Below are 18,913 nucleotides of genomic sequence, written 5' to 3'. Positions count from 1 at the left end.
TTCACTATTTGGCTGTAGCACTACTATTGTTTCAATCAAATCCTCGCTACCCCCCTTTAAAGGTGTACAGTCTTATTTGCCAAGTTCTACCATTTTACCATAGCGTTAGAGACTAACATTAGTTGATATTCTTGATAACATATTGTTATTATACATTCGTCCCGAGCTCACATGGTTCTTAATAAGCCGGCATACAGTTTTTCTTAACTCATAGTAACTTTCTCCATAACTTTACACCCTGTACTGTCTATTCTCCAAGCAGAAGCTTGGCCCCTGCTGTTTATTGACGTTTCTTGGGCGTTTTTTGGGGCTTCCTATTTTCTTGCAGTTTTCTTGACGTCTTCCTGCAGGAAGAGTAACAGAAGTCAGCCTCCTCCACTACTCTATTGAATGGATGGTCCCTAATGCCTAGTCCCTCACCACCACATTCCTGACATTTCCCTTGCTTAGGCAACATCCTGTCCTGATAGCCAGCTTAATTCCCTTTCTGGTACCCCCGGTCCCCTGCCCCATACAGCGGCTGTTGGTCCTGTCCTGGGGTAACGTTACCCACCGGTGCCGGCGGCTCACACGAAGGTAAGGACGCTCACACATAGACATTACATAACTACATAACGTTACACTTTAAATTTGACGCTTTGCTGAAATGAGTCCAAAACTAAAACCGTTAAATACCATGTCATTTCCATACACTGAATTCTGTGTAGTGAGGATAACTGGAGCCCTATACTCTTAATGCTGAATCACCCCTTATTAGAGCCCTTCCCCGTCATTGACTATTGTATCTTCCCTGTGACTGCCGCACACTGTTAGGGTAGTAGCGCGTCTCTGTGACGTCAACCTGTCAACAAGCCACGTGGGCGCCGCTCTTCTAACCAATCGCTGTTTCCGTTTGGCATTATGTAAAATCTCTCTCTGATGGAAAGTTTCTCTTTATATACCCAAGAAACCCGGGTATCTGGGGCTTTTGGTATTCGGACTTCGACTGTGAACAACCGATCTCGACCTCCTTGAGGGGCGGCCGGTCGGCGGTCGGGTTTCTCGGGCTTCCGACGGGTCTTTGAGCGGCGCGACAACATGACTTGTACCTCAAGCGACAAATTGTGGTGAGCACTTAGTGTTTTCTGTGAGCCCTTGGCGGTTCTTAATGATGTGCGGTTAGACAGTCCAAATTGAGGTTTCGGGGGGTCCTTGGGATACTTAGAAACTATTTACTATTGTGGTGTGCTTTGCATTGTATTGTAATGTGATTCCTGCATTGATGTGTACTGTGCATTCTCTTATGTGAGACTATTTGTAACCACCGTACAAGCGTCAGAATAAAAGGAATGTAAACGTGAACCCTCATGTTTTGGCCTTGGTTTATGGTGTGCGTGAGAGAAATATACAAGCCTGAATCCTACCACTAGATAGATTTGGTCCTTGATCTGAGTGTAGTAGAGTACTTCCCCAGTACAGGGGTTGGTTCTTAGAGTAGTGGTTCCCAGTAGCTAGGTCAAGACCAATCTATTAGGCCACAAATGGGTCCCTACACCGGTTATTGAACCCCATTCCTTTGTTCTTATCCGACTTGTACGGTGGTTTTTAGGTAGTGTATTGTTGTAGTTCTCCCGTCGGGGGCTTGTTAAGTCCGCCGCCGCCGGTTGCCCTCGGTTGCCCGGTCCCGACCCGCTCGCCCGTTCCGCCCCTACCCGTTTTATTTTTATCTTTTGGTGGCCATCGCCAGCCCAATTTAAGTCCTTTCTCTTTCGGGAGCTCGCAGGTGCTGTCCTTTATTAGTTGATCTCTTCTTTCGGTTCTCGCCCTAACGAATTATCCGTCGGTAAACTCTAGTTTTCTCAGTATTTCTAAATTACGACCCATCGATTCCTACCCATGACTAAAGAGCCTGTGTGAGTCCGGCTTGTCCTCTTCCTCCCAAATTCGCATTTTCGTCCTTGTTTGTTTCAAAAGTAGCTTGCCGCTTTCCACAAATGATTTCTAACGTAGTTAAGGACCTCATAACGATGTCGCTCCTAATTCGAACGGTGATTTCGTATTTTATCATTGTTCACCGAGTGGCCAATGTCACCCTGTCGCCACCTGAGTTCGGCCCCTCCTGCCGGCCAACTCCAATCGACGGGGCCCCGCCCTGCTACCCGGGTCTTGGGAAAAATCATCTTCGGGTCATCGGACCTTACTCCTGGTTCCTTGTCCTTCTTGATTCCCCCTTTATAAACGTCTACTCGTTAACGTTAGGCAATTTAGTTGTGTGTGAATTTAAGTTTTTCTTCCATTTTGACCAAGTCGTTAACCACTTTCTCAAGTCGACACTTTACTTGTGTTCTGTTAGAAGTTTGGTTCTTTATTTCTACTCATTCTCGTATTCTCCTTGTTCCATTTCTTAAACCTTGCCTTGTCGTGTTCTTAGATTTATTCTTGCCACAGTCACGAATCTAAAACGTCCAGTTTGATCCGTTGTAACGCCCTCCTACAGTCCTAGCCTTTGTTTTACTTTCCTACGTGGTCGTTGGTTTCTGTCTCCTAGTTCTGTCCGGTTCTGCCGTGATTTCACTTGTCCCCTTCCGTGTGGGTTTCCCGAATTTTTGTTCCCTAGCACCCGTCCCCACCATTTTGTCGTACTTTTGTGGAGGGGAAAGGTTTCCGTGCGTGGCGACGAGCTACCTGAATTCTTAGCTTCTGTGTGTTACACAGTAGTTGACCCCGTCCGTGTAGTTGGCTAAACTTTTAGGTTCTCGCAGTGCCGTTATACCGTAGTTAGGTTTTTAATGGAGTATAAAGTCATCCGTTTCTTGTGACTGGTCAAATTTTTCATGGTTAAGTCAACTGTCCATTTTGAGCGTTTTGAAACATCATAGTGTTGTATTTTTCTGGTTCTTGTGTGTGTGTGATTTCGAGGATTGAGTTATTGTTTTCGAGTTTTTGTGGTATTTTATTGTGCACCCCGGTAAGTTTGGGCTGCAAATTTATCATAGTTTTATTCCGTTCTAAAAATAGATTCTTCGCTCTGTTTTGGTTCAGGCTGTTGTTTTTAGGCTCTATAGGATTTTCAGAGTATAAGTAAGATGTTTGTGGTTTTATCCTCTAGTTTATTGTTGTGTAAACAAATTTTTATCGGCCTGTTACACTGCCTCGTTTGCCAACGAAGTTTGCATTTTGAAAATTGTTTTGCTGTGTTTTCGCGCTAACTTATGTATGACAAATTGGCGCGCTAATGTCAGACACCTGCTCGGACCTTTCCGTAAGGTTCCCACAGTCTTTGGTAGTCCCTAGGCGGTGTCGCTGGTTATACCGGTAATTCAGTTTTTCAGCTTGTCACAAACATGTCGTCTTTCTCACGTTTTCAGAACATTCTGGACATGAATCAATCTGCCCTCTGTTTCTTAGCTGCCGTCTCATCTGCTTACTCCCCGTCCATCTGATCTATGACCCCTACCGTCCGGTGCAAGGTCGTTCATCTGCAATTCTATCTTTCCAACCACCTTGAGATTCAGATGCAGAAAGTTCTAGAAGGTGGGGTTGGCTCTTCCAAATCAGACAAAAGCAACCCCCTCCCCCACCGTCTTTTAAACTTGTTTGTTAGTTGTTAGAGTGAATTGTCAATTTTTTACCATTTTTTCATCATGTTTGAATCTTGTTGTGTTGTTTCGTAGTTTCCTTTTTATTTTGTACTGTGTTTTTGTTTCCGCTGTAATGGAAGCATGTCTAAATGCTATTCCAGTCCTTCAGGCTAAAATGTCAGCACATTCGTGAAGTGCGAGTCCCTGGTAATGAATCTGTTAGTGTGTGTCTTCCTAAAATAAGTCTCTTTTAAAATTTTTGGCAATTTCTCAGTATTCGGGGTGGTGAGAGCACCCCACAACAACAGTCTCTTTTTTATTTTCTAAACTGCGTGTTTGATTGTTCGTGCCCGTCTGCACATTTCCCACCACGGAAGAATGCGTAAGAAATTATAAGATGGCAACCTTGACTTTCCAATTAACTGGTTCCGGCCACGGCCGTCCCTGGGCGATTAGTTGTACAGTGTGTCTGTTATTTCGACCTTGGTTCCCTGAGCTCGCCACGTGTTCGGGACACACCCTCTTTGTTCACAGTGATGAAGATACTTTCTCCACCCCCCGCTCGCCTTGCGATATTCAATCCGATGTCATTCCGCGTTCCTATGGCAACGGCACGCGAACTCTACGTGCCCTGTACGCCGTCCCATCACCTTGACCAGTCCGGTCGTCTGGGTTGCCTAGCAACGGCCTGGGCCACCCCTGCTGGTATTCCCCAAATTTTCATTTTGGTTCAGAACACATCAAAAACCGCACAAGCCGTTAAAAATAGTATTTTAGGACCTAACAATAATTAATTCCCAGGTATTGGATCCAGACTTTGAACCACCCAGGCGTCGACGTCGACGTCGGAACCGACCCAGGAAACAGCCCGTCCCGACCGGGGACGCCCGTAACCCGGGACAAAGTCCCTCTGTTTCTCTTCCTCTTACTGTACAGGCACAGAACCAGGCCACTACAACGTCATCACCTCCCGCCGACCCCGCCAGAGATGGACCGACACCCCAACCACCCGACGGGACGCCGATAACCATGTCCCCGCCGAGCCCCGGGGCAATATCACCATGCCCGGGGACGTCAGCGACGTCATCGTATCCTGACCAGTCGGCGGAGTCATCCCCTGTGGTTCCTGGCCCGTCAGCGACGTCATCGTATCCTGACCAGCCGGCGGAGTCATCCCCTGTGGTTCCTGGCCCGTCAGCGACGTCATCGTATCCTGACCAGTCGCCATCCCCTGGGGCTCCTGTCCCGTCACCGACGTCATCGTATCCTGACTTACTAGCTGCCTCGGACCCAGCCATGACGACGGATCGCCGGACGCGTCCTTCGCGGTCCATCAACCTTCCAGCGTATCTCTCTGACTTCGTGTTTCCCTCGGACGCGTTTGACAGCAGTGCTAGTGATGATTCTGACTCTGACTGAGCTGTCGGACTTGTGTAGGCTCAGTTCCAGTGACAGTAGGTGTGTAACTACGGACTTATGTATGTTGCATCGACTTCATCTCCAAACTGTGCTGTCGACATTGAGATAGACACACCGGACGTTTGTGAGTGTCTAACTCTTCGCGTTGATGGACCAGAGTGTTCCAGAGCTCCCCACGGTAATGGTACTGGCATCGGACTTACGCTATGCCTCTGTACCAGACCACCAACCCCGGAAGTGACCACGTCGGACTCTTGACCGTGTCACACTTTCGGCAACTTGTTACGCAATCGCGTCCGTGTCGACCTCAGCGTCTTGGCGGCGGTCCTGTTCCTTCCTGAGCCGGTCGACCGTGCATCCTGTTCATCCCTAAGTGGTTTCAACAACCTTCCTTTGGACATTATGAACTCTTAAGACAGAGACACTGCTCTATTGTAGCTGTTGTGTTTTATTGTTGTATGCGTATTGGTTATGTTTATATGCATGTATTGTTGTTGTGACTGTGGCCGCTACCCCGTGCAATGCTTATTTCTCTTCAGGTGAACACCGGCTGGGCATCTCCTCTGTCGCCGTGTTGTGCTGGCCTCCGGTTCTGGGTTGGCTTGGTGGTCATCAATCGTGACTTACGGTGTAGTCCGTACCCTACCCCTCCCTTGCATCGTGCCATACTTGTGTAATTGATTTGATGTGTTGTTGTTTCTAGTTTAGATTTTGGATGTATGATGAAATGTTAGAGTAGAAGCCTTGGGCGTCACAAACCCACGCCCCTTTAAATATGGGTTCTTTGTCGAGGCTGGGCAAAGCAAATACATTGCAGGTCTGGGGGGCCTGTGGCGTCGCCGCTTCCACGCCGGGTTAAAATATGGAAGGAGGGTCTAATTCTGCTCACCTTGTGGTTTACTAGAGCCCCTCCGCCCCAAACGGGGGTCGCCGGGTTAGCACTGGGCCTACCCGATGCGTTACCAACGTCACTCACTTTCTAATGGCCGTCCTACTCCAGCACACGTTCGATTCGGACAGTACAGTCGGCGATTCTTGTCATCACGTCACGTCTTCCGGACACTCAGCTCCGAGTCTGCACCACGCCCACCAACAGGTGTGTCTTCCCGTCCGGCTACCCACACCGTCGCCAGTGTTACTACGCCAGTGTACCGCATCACATTGTCACCCTCCGTCAATCCAGACGTGAGGAAGCCACATGAACTGCGACTGCGACGCCGACCGCACCACGTCACTCCACCACGCCATACGTCACCAGGCTGTGTGAGCGACGACAGGTGCGTATACCAACCTCCGCTACGCCGTCATCACACCTGTACCGCCAACGGCCTCTCCAACGCCGTGTGCCGTCACTTTGTCATCACGTACATCATGCTGTCGCCACGTCTCGTCAATGCTGGGAGCGTCACCATCTTCGCTCCGCCACGCCGTCATCGGCTAGTGCCAGTCTTCAGTCTCCCGTCGATCCTGACGTTCCTACAGAGACTCTGTCATCTGCGTGTGTGAGACTGTGCTTTATCATCCGTACCTGACAGCGACAATGCCACGGCCCACCTGACGTCATCTATCTGCGTGTGCGCCATCGTGACTTCTAACTCGCCGCTTACAGTCAACATATCCAACGGACGTCCACCACCTGCCTGTTGTGTGTGTTTCCTGCCTATGGTGAACGCCAAACCCTCGTGGACTACAGGCACGTGTCAGGTCTTGACCCCCCGTGCGCACGGGTCCTGTCTTGACCTCCCTTGTGCTAACGAACGATCTGAGTAGACGGTTACGGTTTGTGAGTGACAGAGGTTTCTGCAGTTCGATGATTCTTGGTTCCTCCTCTCCCATAAAGGCCTTCCCCTGTTTCGAGTGCGCGAAGCCGGTTTACCTGGGCGGTCCCAGCAAGGTTATTAGGTTGTTAAACTAAGAGCATTATTAGTTCCCGGGTGACAGGCAGAGGGGTGTCCCCCCCGCTCTGTATAAGTCACTTTTTAGGTGGTTAGTGGTTCAGCGGTTCCCTGTGAAGTCGCGCTTCAAGGGTCAAGTTGAACACTGCCTTGTTTAAGTTTTTATGGGTCTGAGTGGCTCGACCCCTTTTGTTTATTAGTGTTGTCAAAAGTGAAACATTTCTTATGTTGTAAATATGTATATACCTTTTCTGTTTGGTCAGTCCGGCCTCCTTTTCGCATCTTTATGGCGTTCAAAGAAGAGGTAGGATGTAAGGTCAGAGTTCTCACGCAGAGTCAGTGATAGATTGCTGAGTTCGCCCTCCTCCGTGCTCGCTCTTCCCTGGTGACTTCCTGGTGTCCCTGTCCCGTGTGCCTGAGTCTCAGGTCGGTTTAAACCATCGCCGACTTCCCATTGCACAACCTGTGGTCCTGGTCACAACACTCAATGCATTTTTGTATGTTTTATGTACCATGTATTCATGTTCTATGTCTCTTTTTATGTTCTGATGTGCCATTGGTCTCTATTTTCCTTTTTGGCTATGAAGAAAAGTGGTTAACGACACTCCAAATTCTTTCTTGATCTCTCCAAACCGTTATATTCCGAACAACTATTCAAATCGTTTTCGATCTCCTTTTGGATACCCTGAAATGCGTTTAAAAAGCCAACTAAACTACTTTTTCTTCTTTTAACGACCGACACTATGGTTTCGGTAATGTTTTCTTTTTCAAAATGTTTGTGGTTTCCAACATCTGCCACCCACATTGTAAATATGTAGGTCAAGGTCATTTGCCTCCTGGCTTTAACCTTGGTCTCCGCTAGGGAGGCGTTTCCGTAGTCTGTTCCAACGTAGGTAACTAGTTCCCTGTGGACTTTTTGTTCACTGTTTAGTTAATAAGCTCCTATTTTCTGTTCCAACGTAGTAAACTAGGCACCTGTGAACTTTCTGTTCCCTGTTTAGTTAATAAGCTCCCATTTGTTCTAGTTAAGTTGTTTTTTTTCTTAACCTCATTAACTTGTCAGTTGTACAACCAGTGGGGACCGCTCACTGCGTTTATTTTCCAACTATCCGCCAATGTTCTGTATTCTACTGAGGTTCGCAGATTATGTACTTGTGCTGCTACCTGTACTGATTTCTGTAATTAGCTACTGGTCACATGACATACAGTGGGGGCCGCCCACTTTACGTACTGTTCACTCTGTTTGACTACCCCGTTGCTTTGTACAACGTATACTTATATTCTTATACTAATTGTACTTATTGTTATATTATCTACTGCATTCCTTATATTGCTGGTGTTACCTTTTATGATGCAGGGACGCATCATCGCCGTAGGGGGGGATGGTGTAGTGAGGATAACTGGAGCCCTATACTCTTAATGCTGAATCACCCCTTATTAGAGCCCTTCCCCGTCATTGACTATTGTATCTTCCCTGTGACTGCCGCACACTGTTAGGGTAGTAGCGCGTCTCTGTGACGTCAACCTGTCAACAAGCCACGTGGGCGCCGCTCTTCTAACCAATCGCTGTTTCCGTTTGGCATTATGTAAAATCTCTCTCTGATGGAAAGTTTCTCTTTATATACCCAAGAAACCCGGGTATCTGGGGCTTTTGGTATTCGGACTTCGACTGTGAACAACCGATCTCGACCTCCTTGAGGGGCGGCCGGTCGGCGGTCGGGTTTCTCGGGCTTCCGACGGGTCTTTGAGCGGCGCGACAACATGACTTGTACCTCAAGCGACAAATTGTGGTGAGCACTTAGTGTTTTCTGTGAGCCCTTGGCGGTTCTTAATGATGTGCGGTTAGACAGTCCAAATTGAGGTTTCGGGGGGTCCTTGGGATACTTAGAAACTATTTACTATTGTGGTGTGCTTTGCATTGTATTGTAATGTGATTCCTGCATTGATGTGTACTGTGCATTCTCTTATGTGAGACTATTTGTAACCACCGTACAAGCGTCAGAATAAAAGGAATGTAAACGTGAACCCTCATGTTTTGGCCTTGGTTTATGGTGTGCGTGAGAGAAATATACAAGCCTGAATCCTACCACTAGATAGATTTGGTCCTTGATCTGAGTGTAGTAGAGTACTTCCCCAGTACAGGGGTTGGTTCTTAGAGTAGTGGTTCCCAGTAGCTAGGTCAAGACCAATCTATATGCCACATCTGTGCTGTATGCTCTGGGCAGGCAGGGCAGCGTCCTTGACCCTGTTGTGTAATTTATAAAGGATAAAGTAGTCAATGCCAAAAACATGAGTTGACGTAACTTACGTAAAGGTGATGTGGTGGGGTGTGGCACAAGGATCCGGTAAGGTACATTATTCTTTGGTGGTGTGTTGTGGTTTTCAGCGGCCTTTTCAAGGTTACTCTATAACCAGTAGTGACTAGCGTAGCGGGGCGCCATATTTAAGTTCCCAGCAGCCAACAAATAAAAAGGGGCAGTACTAGTACTTAGAAAACAACTCAAACACCGAGATAGTCGGATCCTCACGTCTGCTTGGAGATAATTAGACATCTGTGTATCCTGTGTACTTAACATGTAGCTTTACATGCGCCGGGGTATCAGGACGTTGGTCTTGCTAATTTAGCAGTCACCAGACTCATGTGAGACACATTCCAACGCCCTAACAACTTAAGGTTACTATATCCGGAGGTGAATATCATATAACATTGCATGTTGATTGAGTTTTGATTCGACCAAAGCTACGCTAGGGGCACAACCCGCCGTACATGCAAATAAGTCCTGTCTACGTGCCAAAACCTTGGGAATCTTTTGGTATCCGTAAGTGGTAAGTACCGCCTCCGTACAAACTCCGTAGAATCGCACAGACATCGTACGTACAACTCAACACTTGCGCAACAAACGATGCACGCAACCGTGCGAGTGACGTGCGTTGAGGCGTACTCCATCCCTGCTCTTGCCATTCCTTCCCTACGTTTTCAGACAAACGTGGCGGACGTGGCCTCCCGAAAACGTACGGACAAATAACACGTACGGCGGGTTGTGCCCTTAGCTTTATTGAACTGACTTTTTTCCTATTTTGTTATGGATTGACATCTAGTCTAATGTTACCGTTACAACAAGGAAGGAGTTTTCAGAGTTTCATGGAAAGCTGATTAAAAGCTGATTAAAATCTGCAAATTATCTGATTCCCAAGGGATTTAAATTGCTCAGATAAAACTTTCATACTTTGGAAAATTGTGTTATCTGGGTGCAGAAGATTATCAATTTATTTGATTCTTGCCATTGAAAACCAGTTACATATATTTGCACAATCTACCAGAAACATTTTGCAGACGTCTAGATTATCGGAAATGACATCACATAAACACACAGCTTGCCAGAGTGTCCAAACATATGCACTTTTCCCAGGCACCATGAAAACACAATATCATTTGCAGAACAGAAGATGTAAGAACCAGAAGTTCCCAGGAATACATACAACTACATGTACGGTAGGACTGGCCAACAGCCGTCTTGGATAGCAACACATATATACATTGCAACATGTAATTGTATGGAACATCAGGTCATCATCGGAATCCAAACATCATCAGGGGAACTGACGCCTGTCCACACCCATCCTGACACAGGCCCTGGAAACAACTCCACAGCTGAGCCTACCACCGTTCCCTTATCTCCTACATAACAAGTCAGAGTTGTGAAAACAACTTGTACCACGGACAGCTGCATGATAAACAGATAACAAGTCACTCCAGACATTTTTCTTCCATCATTTCCCAATGACATTAGTAATCCAAGAAGGTATTAGATAGAAACATTTTGATTTATGTTTTTAGCCAAGCATCGTTTTATACTTATGAATATTGTCCATTTGACAGTTTCTAATGACGTATTAAGGGTATTAATTATTATAACTTGCACTTAAAGCAGAAGATGTACTACCAATATCATCTGGCCCATAGGGACATTCCAGTGTACTCATAATCTGCCTTCTGCTTATTTCCTGATTATTGACTGTAGTTGTGGCTTGAACAAGATCACAATTTACATAATTACATATGCCAAGAAGATTATGTTTTGAGGAGCGACTGAGTGTGTGTCTGCGTGTTACAGCATCTGTGAACAATCCACCTGGAGGTTCAAAATATGCTGATCCCAAATACCTGGAAACACAAACACACACACACACACACATAACACACACAAACACGCGTACACACACAGACACACACACACGCACACACACACAGACACACACACATGCGTACACACGCGCACGCACACACACACGCACACACATATACTCACGCACGCATGCACACACATATACACACGCACGCACGCACGCACACACAAACACTATCTAACCATTATCATTTCCAATTGTGTGATATTTCTTGCACATAATGTCATAACAATAATCTTTACAGTTTTCTACATCTTCTGGGGATTTACATGAAAGTGAAAATGGACTTCAGCCAACAGCAGGCCTTGCTGAAGGAACGCCAGAGGCAGTACCAGGAGAGTTTGGGTGCAGAAATGGAACATTCCAACTTGTACGGTTTCCGTGTCCCTTCTCGTAAGTATCGTTTAGAAATAATGTTCTAATTATTGCTCACATTTCTGTGAACAAATAAGTTTCTCAGTAAGTGTCACCAATCGAGTCCTTAGCTGACGTTTTTAGAATATTGTTTAAATTTTCTACTTTTTGTACATTGTATGTCAAACTGCTCTTTCTACGATCACGAAAGAAAAAAGCTGTTTGAAGAGGCCAGCGAGTTCCACCCAAACTTCCTCACATTCACTGACAAAAAGAAAACAGAAACAGTTCTCCTTCTAACATCACAAATACCACACATAATAGAAAAGGTGGGATCTTTCGTCTTCCACTGTCTTCGAAAAAAGAGTCGAACCCAATAACCCAGGATCTAGAGTTAGCTTTTACTAGCTTTAGACTAGAGTAGGCACTTGTGATATTGTTTTTACACTGTTTGAATCTCTTATGTTATCTTCAATTAGCCCACGGGCAAGAATTTGCAATAAACGTTACTTTATTAAGGTCCGTACCATTATGTCATGATCATAATATGAGTGTGAGAGTCCTGTTGTCCCCACTGTCCAGGCCTGCCCCTGTGTAGCACCACCTCCATGGATGTGAATGTGTGTGACCTGGAGGACCTGTCCCTGGACGACATGTCCAACCCCGGCAGCCTTGGCACACCGGATGACCTGGAGTATGACTTTGATGATGCAGATGTTTTTGACATTGTGGATTTCGAAGACACAGACTTGGATAAGGGTGGAAAGGGTGCGTTATTTCTATACCTATTTGCTATTTTTTTTTCATGCAATCAAGTCTGTCAAATATTTATGACAAATGTATAATATATCATATTATCATATTGCTAGAGGACGTCGACCAATCAGAAGGCCCCATTTCATATCGGATCCAATCAGGAGGGAAAAGATCCAAAATGGTGCCGATATTCAAACTCGTCAGACGTGTAGAATTCGATCATGAACAGTGGCGTTTATGTTTGCAGGAGGACCGCCTACAAATTACTGTAAACTTTCAAACACTGGACAGTTTCATGGTTCTTGTGATGGCCTACATGTATTAGCGTGCGTAGCTCAGTGGTTATTTTCAAGTGATGTGGCCCCAGGGTGCCTGAAGAGTTGAAACTTCTTGTTTGTTTGAGAGTGTAGCTGTTTTGTTGGTGTTGATGATGACATTCCTAATGGTGACCACTCATTATCATAACCCAGGAAAGCTCATGGGCACACTTTCTCCATAATATAAAATCAGTTTTCATCTAAATTGATGTCAAATGTCACAGTGATGAGATATACAATATATCATATCCATCTACTCATAAATCCTGCTAATTCTATATATCGTTCTGCACATTTCAGATAGTTCTTCTGAGGCAGGCAGTACAGCTGCTGGCCAGGCAGGAGGTACAGCTGTTGCCAAGGCAGGAGGTACAGCTGCTGGACAGGCAGGAGGTATAGCTGCTGCCAAGGCAGGAGGTACAGCTGCTGGACAGGCAGGAGGTACAGCTGCTGGTCAGGCAGGAGGTACAGCTGCTGCCAAGGCAGGAGGTACAGCTGCTGCCCAAGCAGGAGGCACAGCTGGTTATCAACAAGCCAACAAGCAGATTCCTGCAGCAGGATCAGCCTTGACCTCTGGCACGCTGCCAGCTCCAGTCACAACAACCAACTACTCACCAGCACCAGCCTCTCTCACACAGGCTGACACTTCACGGACCTCATCCAACCAATCAAGGAACATGTCTCAACACCCGGATCTGCCACAGAACGCCTGCCACCTACCCAACCAATGCGAAGGTTCCATTCACAGTGACAATGTCATCAGCAACCAATCAACAGAAGCCTGCCAGCACGGTCAATTCAATTACAGAGTCCAACTTGACACCAGGGAAGCCTCTTCACAAAACCCGACCACAGACATCAACACCAACAAACAGATACTAGAAAAAGAGACACTTGTGTAAGAGAGCTCTAATGTCAAAGAACGGATACCTCCTTCACCAGTTTAACATTATGGCTGTGATTCAGAGACAGAAGAAAGAAATTCTGATATCAGTCGAGATGCCTGATTAACATAATTTTCATTGTATCATTCAGTTTATAACATTAAGTCACCATTTTCTCCATCAACAAACATTTTTCTTGAAATAATTAACTGTAAATCTTTAGCTATTGAATGAATAGATGAAATCAATGAAGTTTCACATAAGGGTATGTGGAATGGTGCCGTTTTGTAGGATTTTGACTATAGTTGTTGCATTTGATTTCATCGATCTTATTCTCGTTCTTTTTGCAGGACTGACTTTAAGTGAAGGCCGGTGTCTCACTGAATATGACTTTGACTTTAAATTGACTTCATTAGAATTGCAGTAGGTAGAATACTGAACATACAAACTTTCATTCACACACAGGCAAAGCTGCCCTTACAGTACCTGTATATGTAACTTACAAATTAATGATACTTCTTTTTTCTAATTTGAGGCCATGTTGATTTGATTATTTAGATGATGTCTTCTGTGAACCACAAAATTGATGCGAGCAAATAAAAAAATCGTCAAAAAAGTTGCCTTCGTTATGAACTCTAGTCTAAGTGGTCAGGAAGGTTGAAGAAATGACTAAACACATGCATGCTATGCACAATAGATTCTTGTTTCGAAACACTGTCCTTCTTTCACGTCTTCTTTGTCCTTGGAATTAAAGTTGGTATTCTAAAAATTGATAGACGTTTCCCGATATTTTTTTGTTTATTTACAGCATGTATTTTCTGACTTTGCAGCTGCCTTGGACAATTTACATCATGGTTGAAAACTTTTTTGTTGCTTTGGAAATAGCCGAAAATGTATGCAGATGCCATTCATATAATCAAAACAATATATATATATAGCCTGTGCAATTTTCTCTACATTTCTTTTGGTTATAAAGATGATTATATGCTATTCTTCAGGATCTTCGACAAAGTTGGGAGCAAATAGACTGGCCAATGTTTACATTTATCCTGTGGTTTACATTTTAAAATCAGGAAATTAGGAAGGACTGCGTTAGATGTGTATATTGACGACTGAGTGAAAATGTTGTCTTTAAAAAATATAAGTCTACTGGCAGCAATCAATGGCAGAAGAACGAATGGATCAATAACATTATAAGGATTACAGCACATAGTCATTTATGTATGAGTGATCTGGTCTCACATTTGGAATGATGTACAAATATATATTGACCTACGTATGCGGATATTGGAGTAGGGCATGCTTGCAGTACATGGAAGATATTGGCCTGCGCGCCAGATAGGGAAAAGTGTGTTTTAGTTCTAACATTCTGTACCAACGCATTTCAAAGAATGACGCTCAAATAGAGGAGGAATTGTCACCTCCATGAAAATGGAGGTATAGTTTTGTGTGCGTGCGTGTGTGTCCAGTGACTGCGATGATATTTGGCCCGTGTTGTTGACCCGATCGCGACAGGTTGTATGTTGCGCCTCCTGATGGCCGACCTTGTTACTGCAGCAGGTCCTCCTGTTTTAGTATCTTTGGTCCTGGGCATGCTGTAGTCTTATTTTTTTTACCTCCAATGTTATAAAGGAGTGATGTAATTTTGTGCCCCCTGGCAGTTTGCTCTGTGACTAAAGGGGCGGTTTTGGTAAAATCTTTTCAAGGATGACTAAACAAAGGAAAGACATGGATTTTCATGATATTCGACATGCAAATAGCTTAGATGGAGATGAACACACCGAGATGCAAATTATGCAATTAGGACTTAATCATGAGGAAAATGAGGAAAGTCTATAACTTGATTGTTTTACATAATATGACTTAATGCAAAGGACTGATGTGGCTTGCCGCTTGTGGGACATAATTTGCTTTTGCCAAGTGCTGCCGAAAGTCCTGAATAACGCTGATTGGCTGGGCAGCAGGTATATGTAAGGCAGGCAAGCTCACACTATTTGATTAAAAACACGCATAGTTCAGAATAATCTGTATTTACACGTACTTCATATGGTAACCAGACACACAGCAACCCCTAGAACACAAACCCCTAAACATTTGGTTAGGCTGTTGAGAAGTCCTCGTGTTTTTCACCTTTTGGGTTCGTAGCTGTTCTGTTCAAGTCTGCCACGTGACGGATGAACTTGTACCCGAACATGGCCATGACTGTTCTACAACTCGCTATGTTCTGGACCTCGTTGATGGCAGCAAAGCTCAGTGCCGTTTGCCAACCGTTACCAGGTTCCTGAGAGTTTCTGCGGCTAGAAAACATGTCGCGTGACGTTCTCTCGTCCCCAGTGTCCGTCTGTAGCCATTTCACCACGCTGCGGGGAAGTGGAACACCCACAAACCTGTAGACTTTGCGGACTATCTCCACTGGTCTGTCCATGACATCCTCGTGCCTGACTACGGCGAATCTCCCCTGCAGCCCGTGGGGTCCGCCGTGGGTTGAAGTCGGATCGGACCGAGTGATGGCCAGAACCCAGTCACAGTAGTCTTGCGGTCTTGCGACGGCCACGTGGCCGGGCTGGAACTGATTGACGTTCCCGTAGAGCTGCCTCAGCCGTGCCGTCACCACGTCGCGAGGGTCTCGTAGCAGTAGCAGCAGCCTGATGTCCGGCCTGAGGCTGGTCCTGAGGGCGGGCTCCCCTCCGGCGCCGCTGATGACGGGGTACAGACCCTCCTCCCGCAGGAGCCGCGCGTCCTCCGCGGTCAGGCCGCCGCGAACAGGGGAGGGGGTTCCCTGTGGCTCCCCGAAAGGTGTCAGCAGAGTTGACAGGTCCGTCGTGTGTGCCAAAGTCACCGCCAAATGTTTCCGCCTCACGCAAATTGCACGCAGAACAGCCAGGATGTCCTGGTCCAGTATAGGACATGATTTCTTAAGGTCCAAGCTCAACTTAAAGTACTTCTCCGATATAGAGCACGCCTGTCGAATGTCCCTGCTATATTTCCATCCTCCAAAGTCCTCATCTTTCAAATAGATCTTGAAGTGGGACTCCCATGCCGAAAAGTTACATGAGATGACGTCGTTTAGAATCCTGGCCTCCAGACGTTCTGTCGGCTCTCGAGCTCTAGCGACTTCTAGCGGGTGTAGGGGTTCGAACATGTAAAAAAAGTCGGGATGCTGGTTGAACATTTCTACCAGAAGGGAAGAATCGCCGCTGCTGAAGGACAGAATCAAGACCGCGAGTTTAGATACAGGCGTCTCTGCAGGAGAGACCAAGTCTTCTAACACCACCGCTGGTTCGTCAGGTACGGAGACTTTATTTATTACCTAATTAAAAATCAATAAATTGGCAATAACTACCGACTGTTAGTAGTTATTTTCTTGCGCAACATACAATGCATAGCTTTGATGGTTATGTGTAAGAAAAATAACATTTTTATCCTGTAGGAAATAACAACGTGCTGTATTTTCTACTTAATGACAACAATATAAGGAGCAATAAAGGAGCAATAAAACATGATGACGTCATTCATATGATCTAAAAAATTGCAATTGGCAAGACTATTTCATAGACAATCAATATTCAGTACAACCATATTCCTTTTCCCAAAAATGTAGGTTTTAAACTGAGGAAAACAATGGAAGGTCAAAATGCCAATTTATCCAACCTAGATACCTTCTGTACTCCACGCTTGTCCTTAAATCAAAGGTACTTCACACCTATCCCTATAAGGTATCTGTACTCAATATTTGTCCTTATAAAATATTTTTACTCCACACTTGTCCTTAAAGGTATCTGTACTCCACACCTGTCCCGGTAAACCATCTGTACTACGTACATGTCTAGCATGTAATGTTTACTTGTCCTTACAATGCATCTGAACGGCAAACTGCTCTGGACTACCCGCACGCCCTATAAAAAGTCATCTATAGTGCCCACCTGTCCTTGAAAGGCATCTTTATTGTACTACAAACTGTACTTATAAGGCATTTGAATGATCCTTACAAGGTGAGTGTCCTTCACCTGCCCTACGTCCCTATAGAATTCTCACCTGAGTTGCCTGTCTGCGCCGTGAGGTCAGAGTTCAGTCCCTGCCGGACAGGTTGAACCAGTGCCGGTGTGTGACGCGAACTGGGCCGGCTCAGACAACTGTTGGCACACTTCCGTACTTGTACTGTGTCGGGCTTCAATTTTCTCCACCAACTTTCATGTTTTACATATGGTTTATTTGTGACAAGCGGGGAAGGACCACAATCAAAGTTTTTGACGAGTCTGTTAATTTTTTTTGCGAATGGTGACATCAAGCTTATACTATTAGGTAATTATAACTACAGTGGTGTGTATGACATAGCAACTGAAGATGTTTTACAGCGACATGGCATTAGTATGTATGACCGACTACTTCTTGCTGGTCTAGTAGAAGACGACACATAGTTACACAAGTCCAGATCATACATGTTAGCTAGGGACTTAACAACTAACATAATATCAGCGATCCCTCTACTATATTAGAGAGGTAACATGTTGAGGTACAGTAATCTATTCTTATAGTAGTAATAGCCTTTATTGCACATTCATGCCCTATCGGGCAAAGTACAGGCATATAGATACAAAAGGACGTAATACAGTACACATGGTGACTTTGTAATACAGTACACATCATGGGTGACTTTTATTCTTTAGGTTTGAAATAGTCTAGGATTGAACCTACATTGTGGTATACTTTTAACAGCTGATTCGTAGTAGAACGCCCCTTTCCCGAGTCGTCATCATAGCATGCATAGTGTTTTTTAACTAGATTGTTTAAAGCAAGGTCACGAGACCACTTCAAGGCAATGAACTAAGAAGTTTGAAAGTGAGCACGGAGATAGCGGTGGACATTTGTTTTGAAGGCTGGTAAGTTGTAGACAGGAGGGAAACAAGAGATGTCAAGAGAGTTCCATCATGTTACATACAAACCTCAACCCGACATCGCGCCTTCCTTTCATCAAAAGTTATATGCCAAAATCTAAGACTACAGAACGCATGCTGCAGTCCCAAGGTCAACCATCAGGAGGCCCCAAATCGACTTTGACCGTCAGACCAACATCACCTACTGACATATCAAATATCATCTCAATCACACAGAACTATCTGGAGATATTGCGGGGAACCGCACGCATGGAGACACAAAAACGGGCCAAAACTATAAAGTTACCTGCATTTTCATTGGAGCAAATGAGTCGCCATTTTCTAATCTCCAAGCGGATCCTACGGTAGCATAAGATAGTATCAAAAGCAGGTAATGGCCAATGAACACTTCTAGTCCGGCTACACTCCTTTACCTGCTTTTGATACTATCTTATGCTGCCGTAGGATCTGCTTGGAGATTAGCTGTTTCCAGTCATGTGCCCAGTGACGTATGGTATACATATAGTGTAAACATTTGATGGCAGCGGATGTGTACACTGCATATAAAACTCGGCACAAAAAGTTTGGAATATCAACTTTGGCTGATCATATTTCCCTTGTTTCTGCATCAATTTCAGTGTGTTATATATCAATAGAAAGCGTGTA

The 18,913-nt window shown here is 45.2% G+C and overlaps 2 protein-coding genes across 2 annotated transcripts; one reads left to right on the top strand and one right to left on the bottom strand.

Moving 5' to 3' along the window:
• Positions 1–414: 414 nt before the first annotated feature.
• Positions 415–13,928, top strand: LOC118417776 (circumsporozoite protein-like). The gene is made up of 5 exons (XM_035823489.1): positions 415–576; positions 11,307–11,455; positions 11,999–12,184; positions 12,790–12,834; positions 12,907–13,928. Exons 2-5 carry the CDS (start codon positions 11,332–11,334, stop codon positions 13,389–13,391), a joined length of 840 nt encoding a protein of 279 aa, XP_035679382.1. The 5' UTR covers positions 415–576; positions 11,307–11,331; the 3' UTR covers positions 13,392–13,928.
• Positions 13,929–15,471: 1,543 nt separating this feature from the next.
• Positions 15,472–16,545, bottom strand: LOC118418181 (carbohydrate sulfotransferase 3-like). Its single transcript, XM_035824019.1, has one exon. The coding sequence runs from the start codon at positions 16,543–16,545 to the stop codon at positions 15,472–15,474; it is 1,074 nt and encodes a 357-aa protein (XP_035679912.1).
• Positions 16,546–18,913: the final 2,368 nt, after the last annotated feature.

Source organism: Branchiostoma floridae, chromosome 6, assembly GCF_000003815.2.
Source record: "Branchiostoma floridae strain S238N-H82 chromosome 6, Bfl_VNyyK, whole genome shotgun sequence".
NCBI lineage: Eukaryota > Metazoa > Chordata > Leptocardii > Amphioxiformes > Branchiostomatidae > Branchiostoma > Branchiostoma floridae.
The sequence above is the reverse complement of the archived record's forward strand: the minus strand, read 5'-3'. Positions and strand labels throughout refer to the sequence as shown.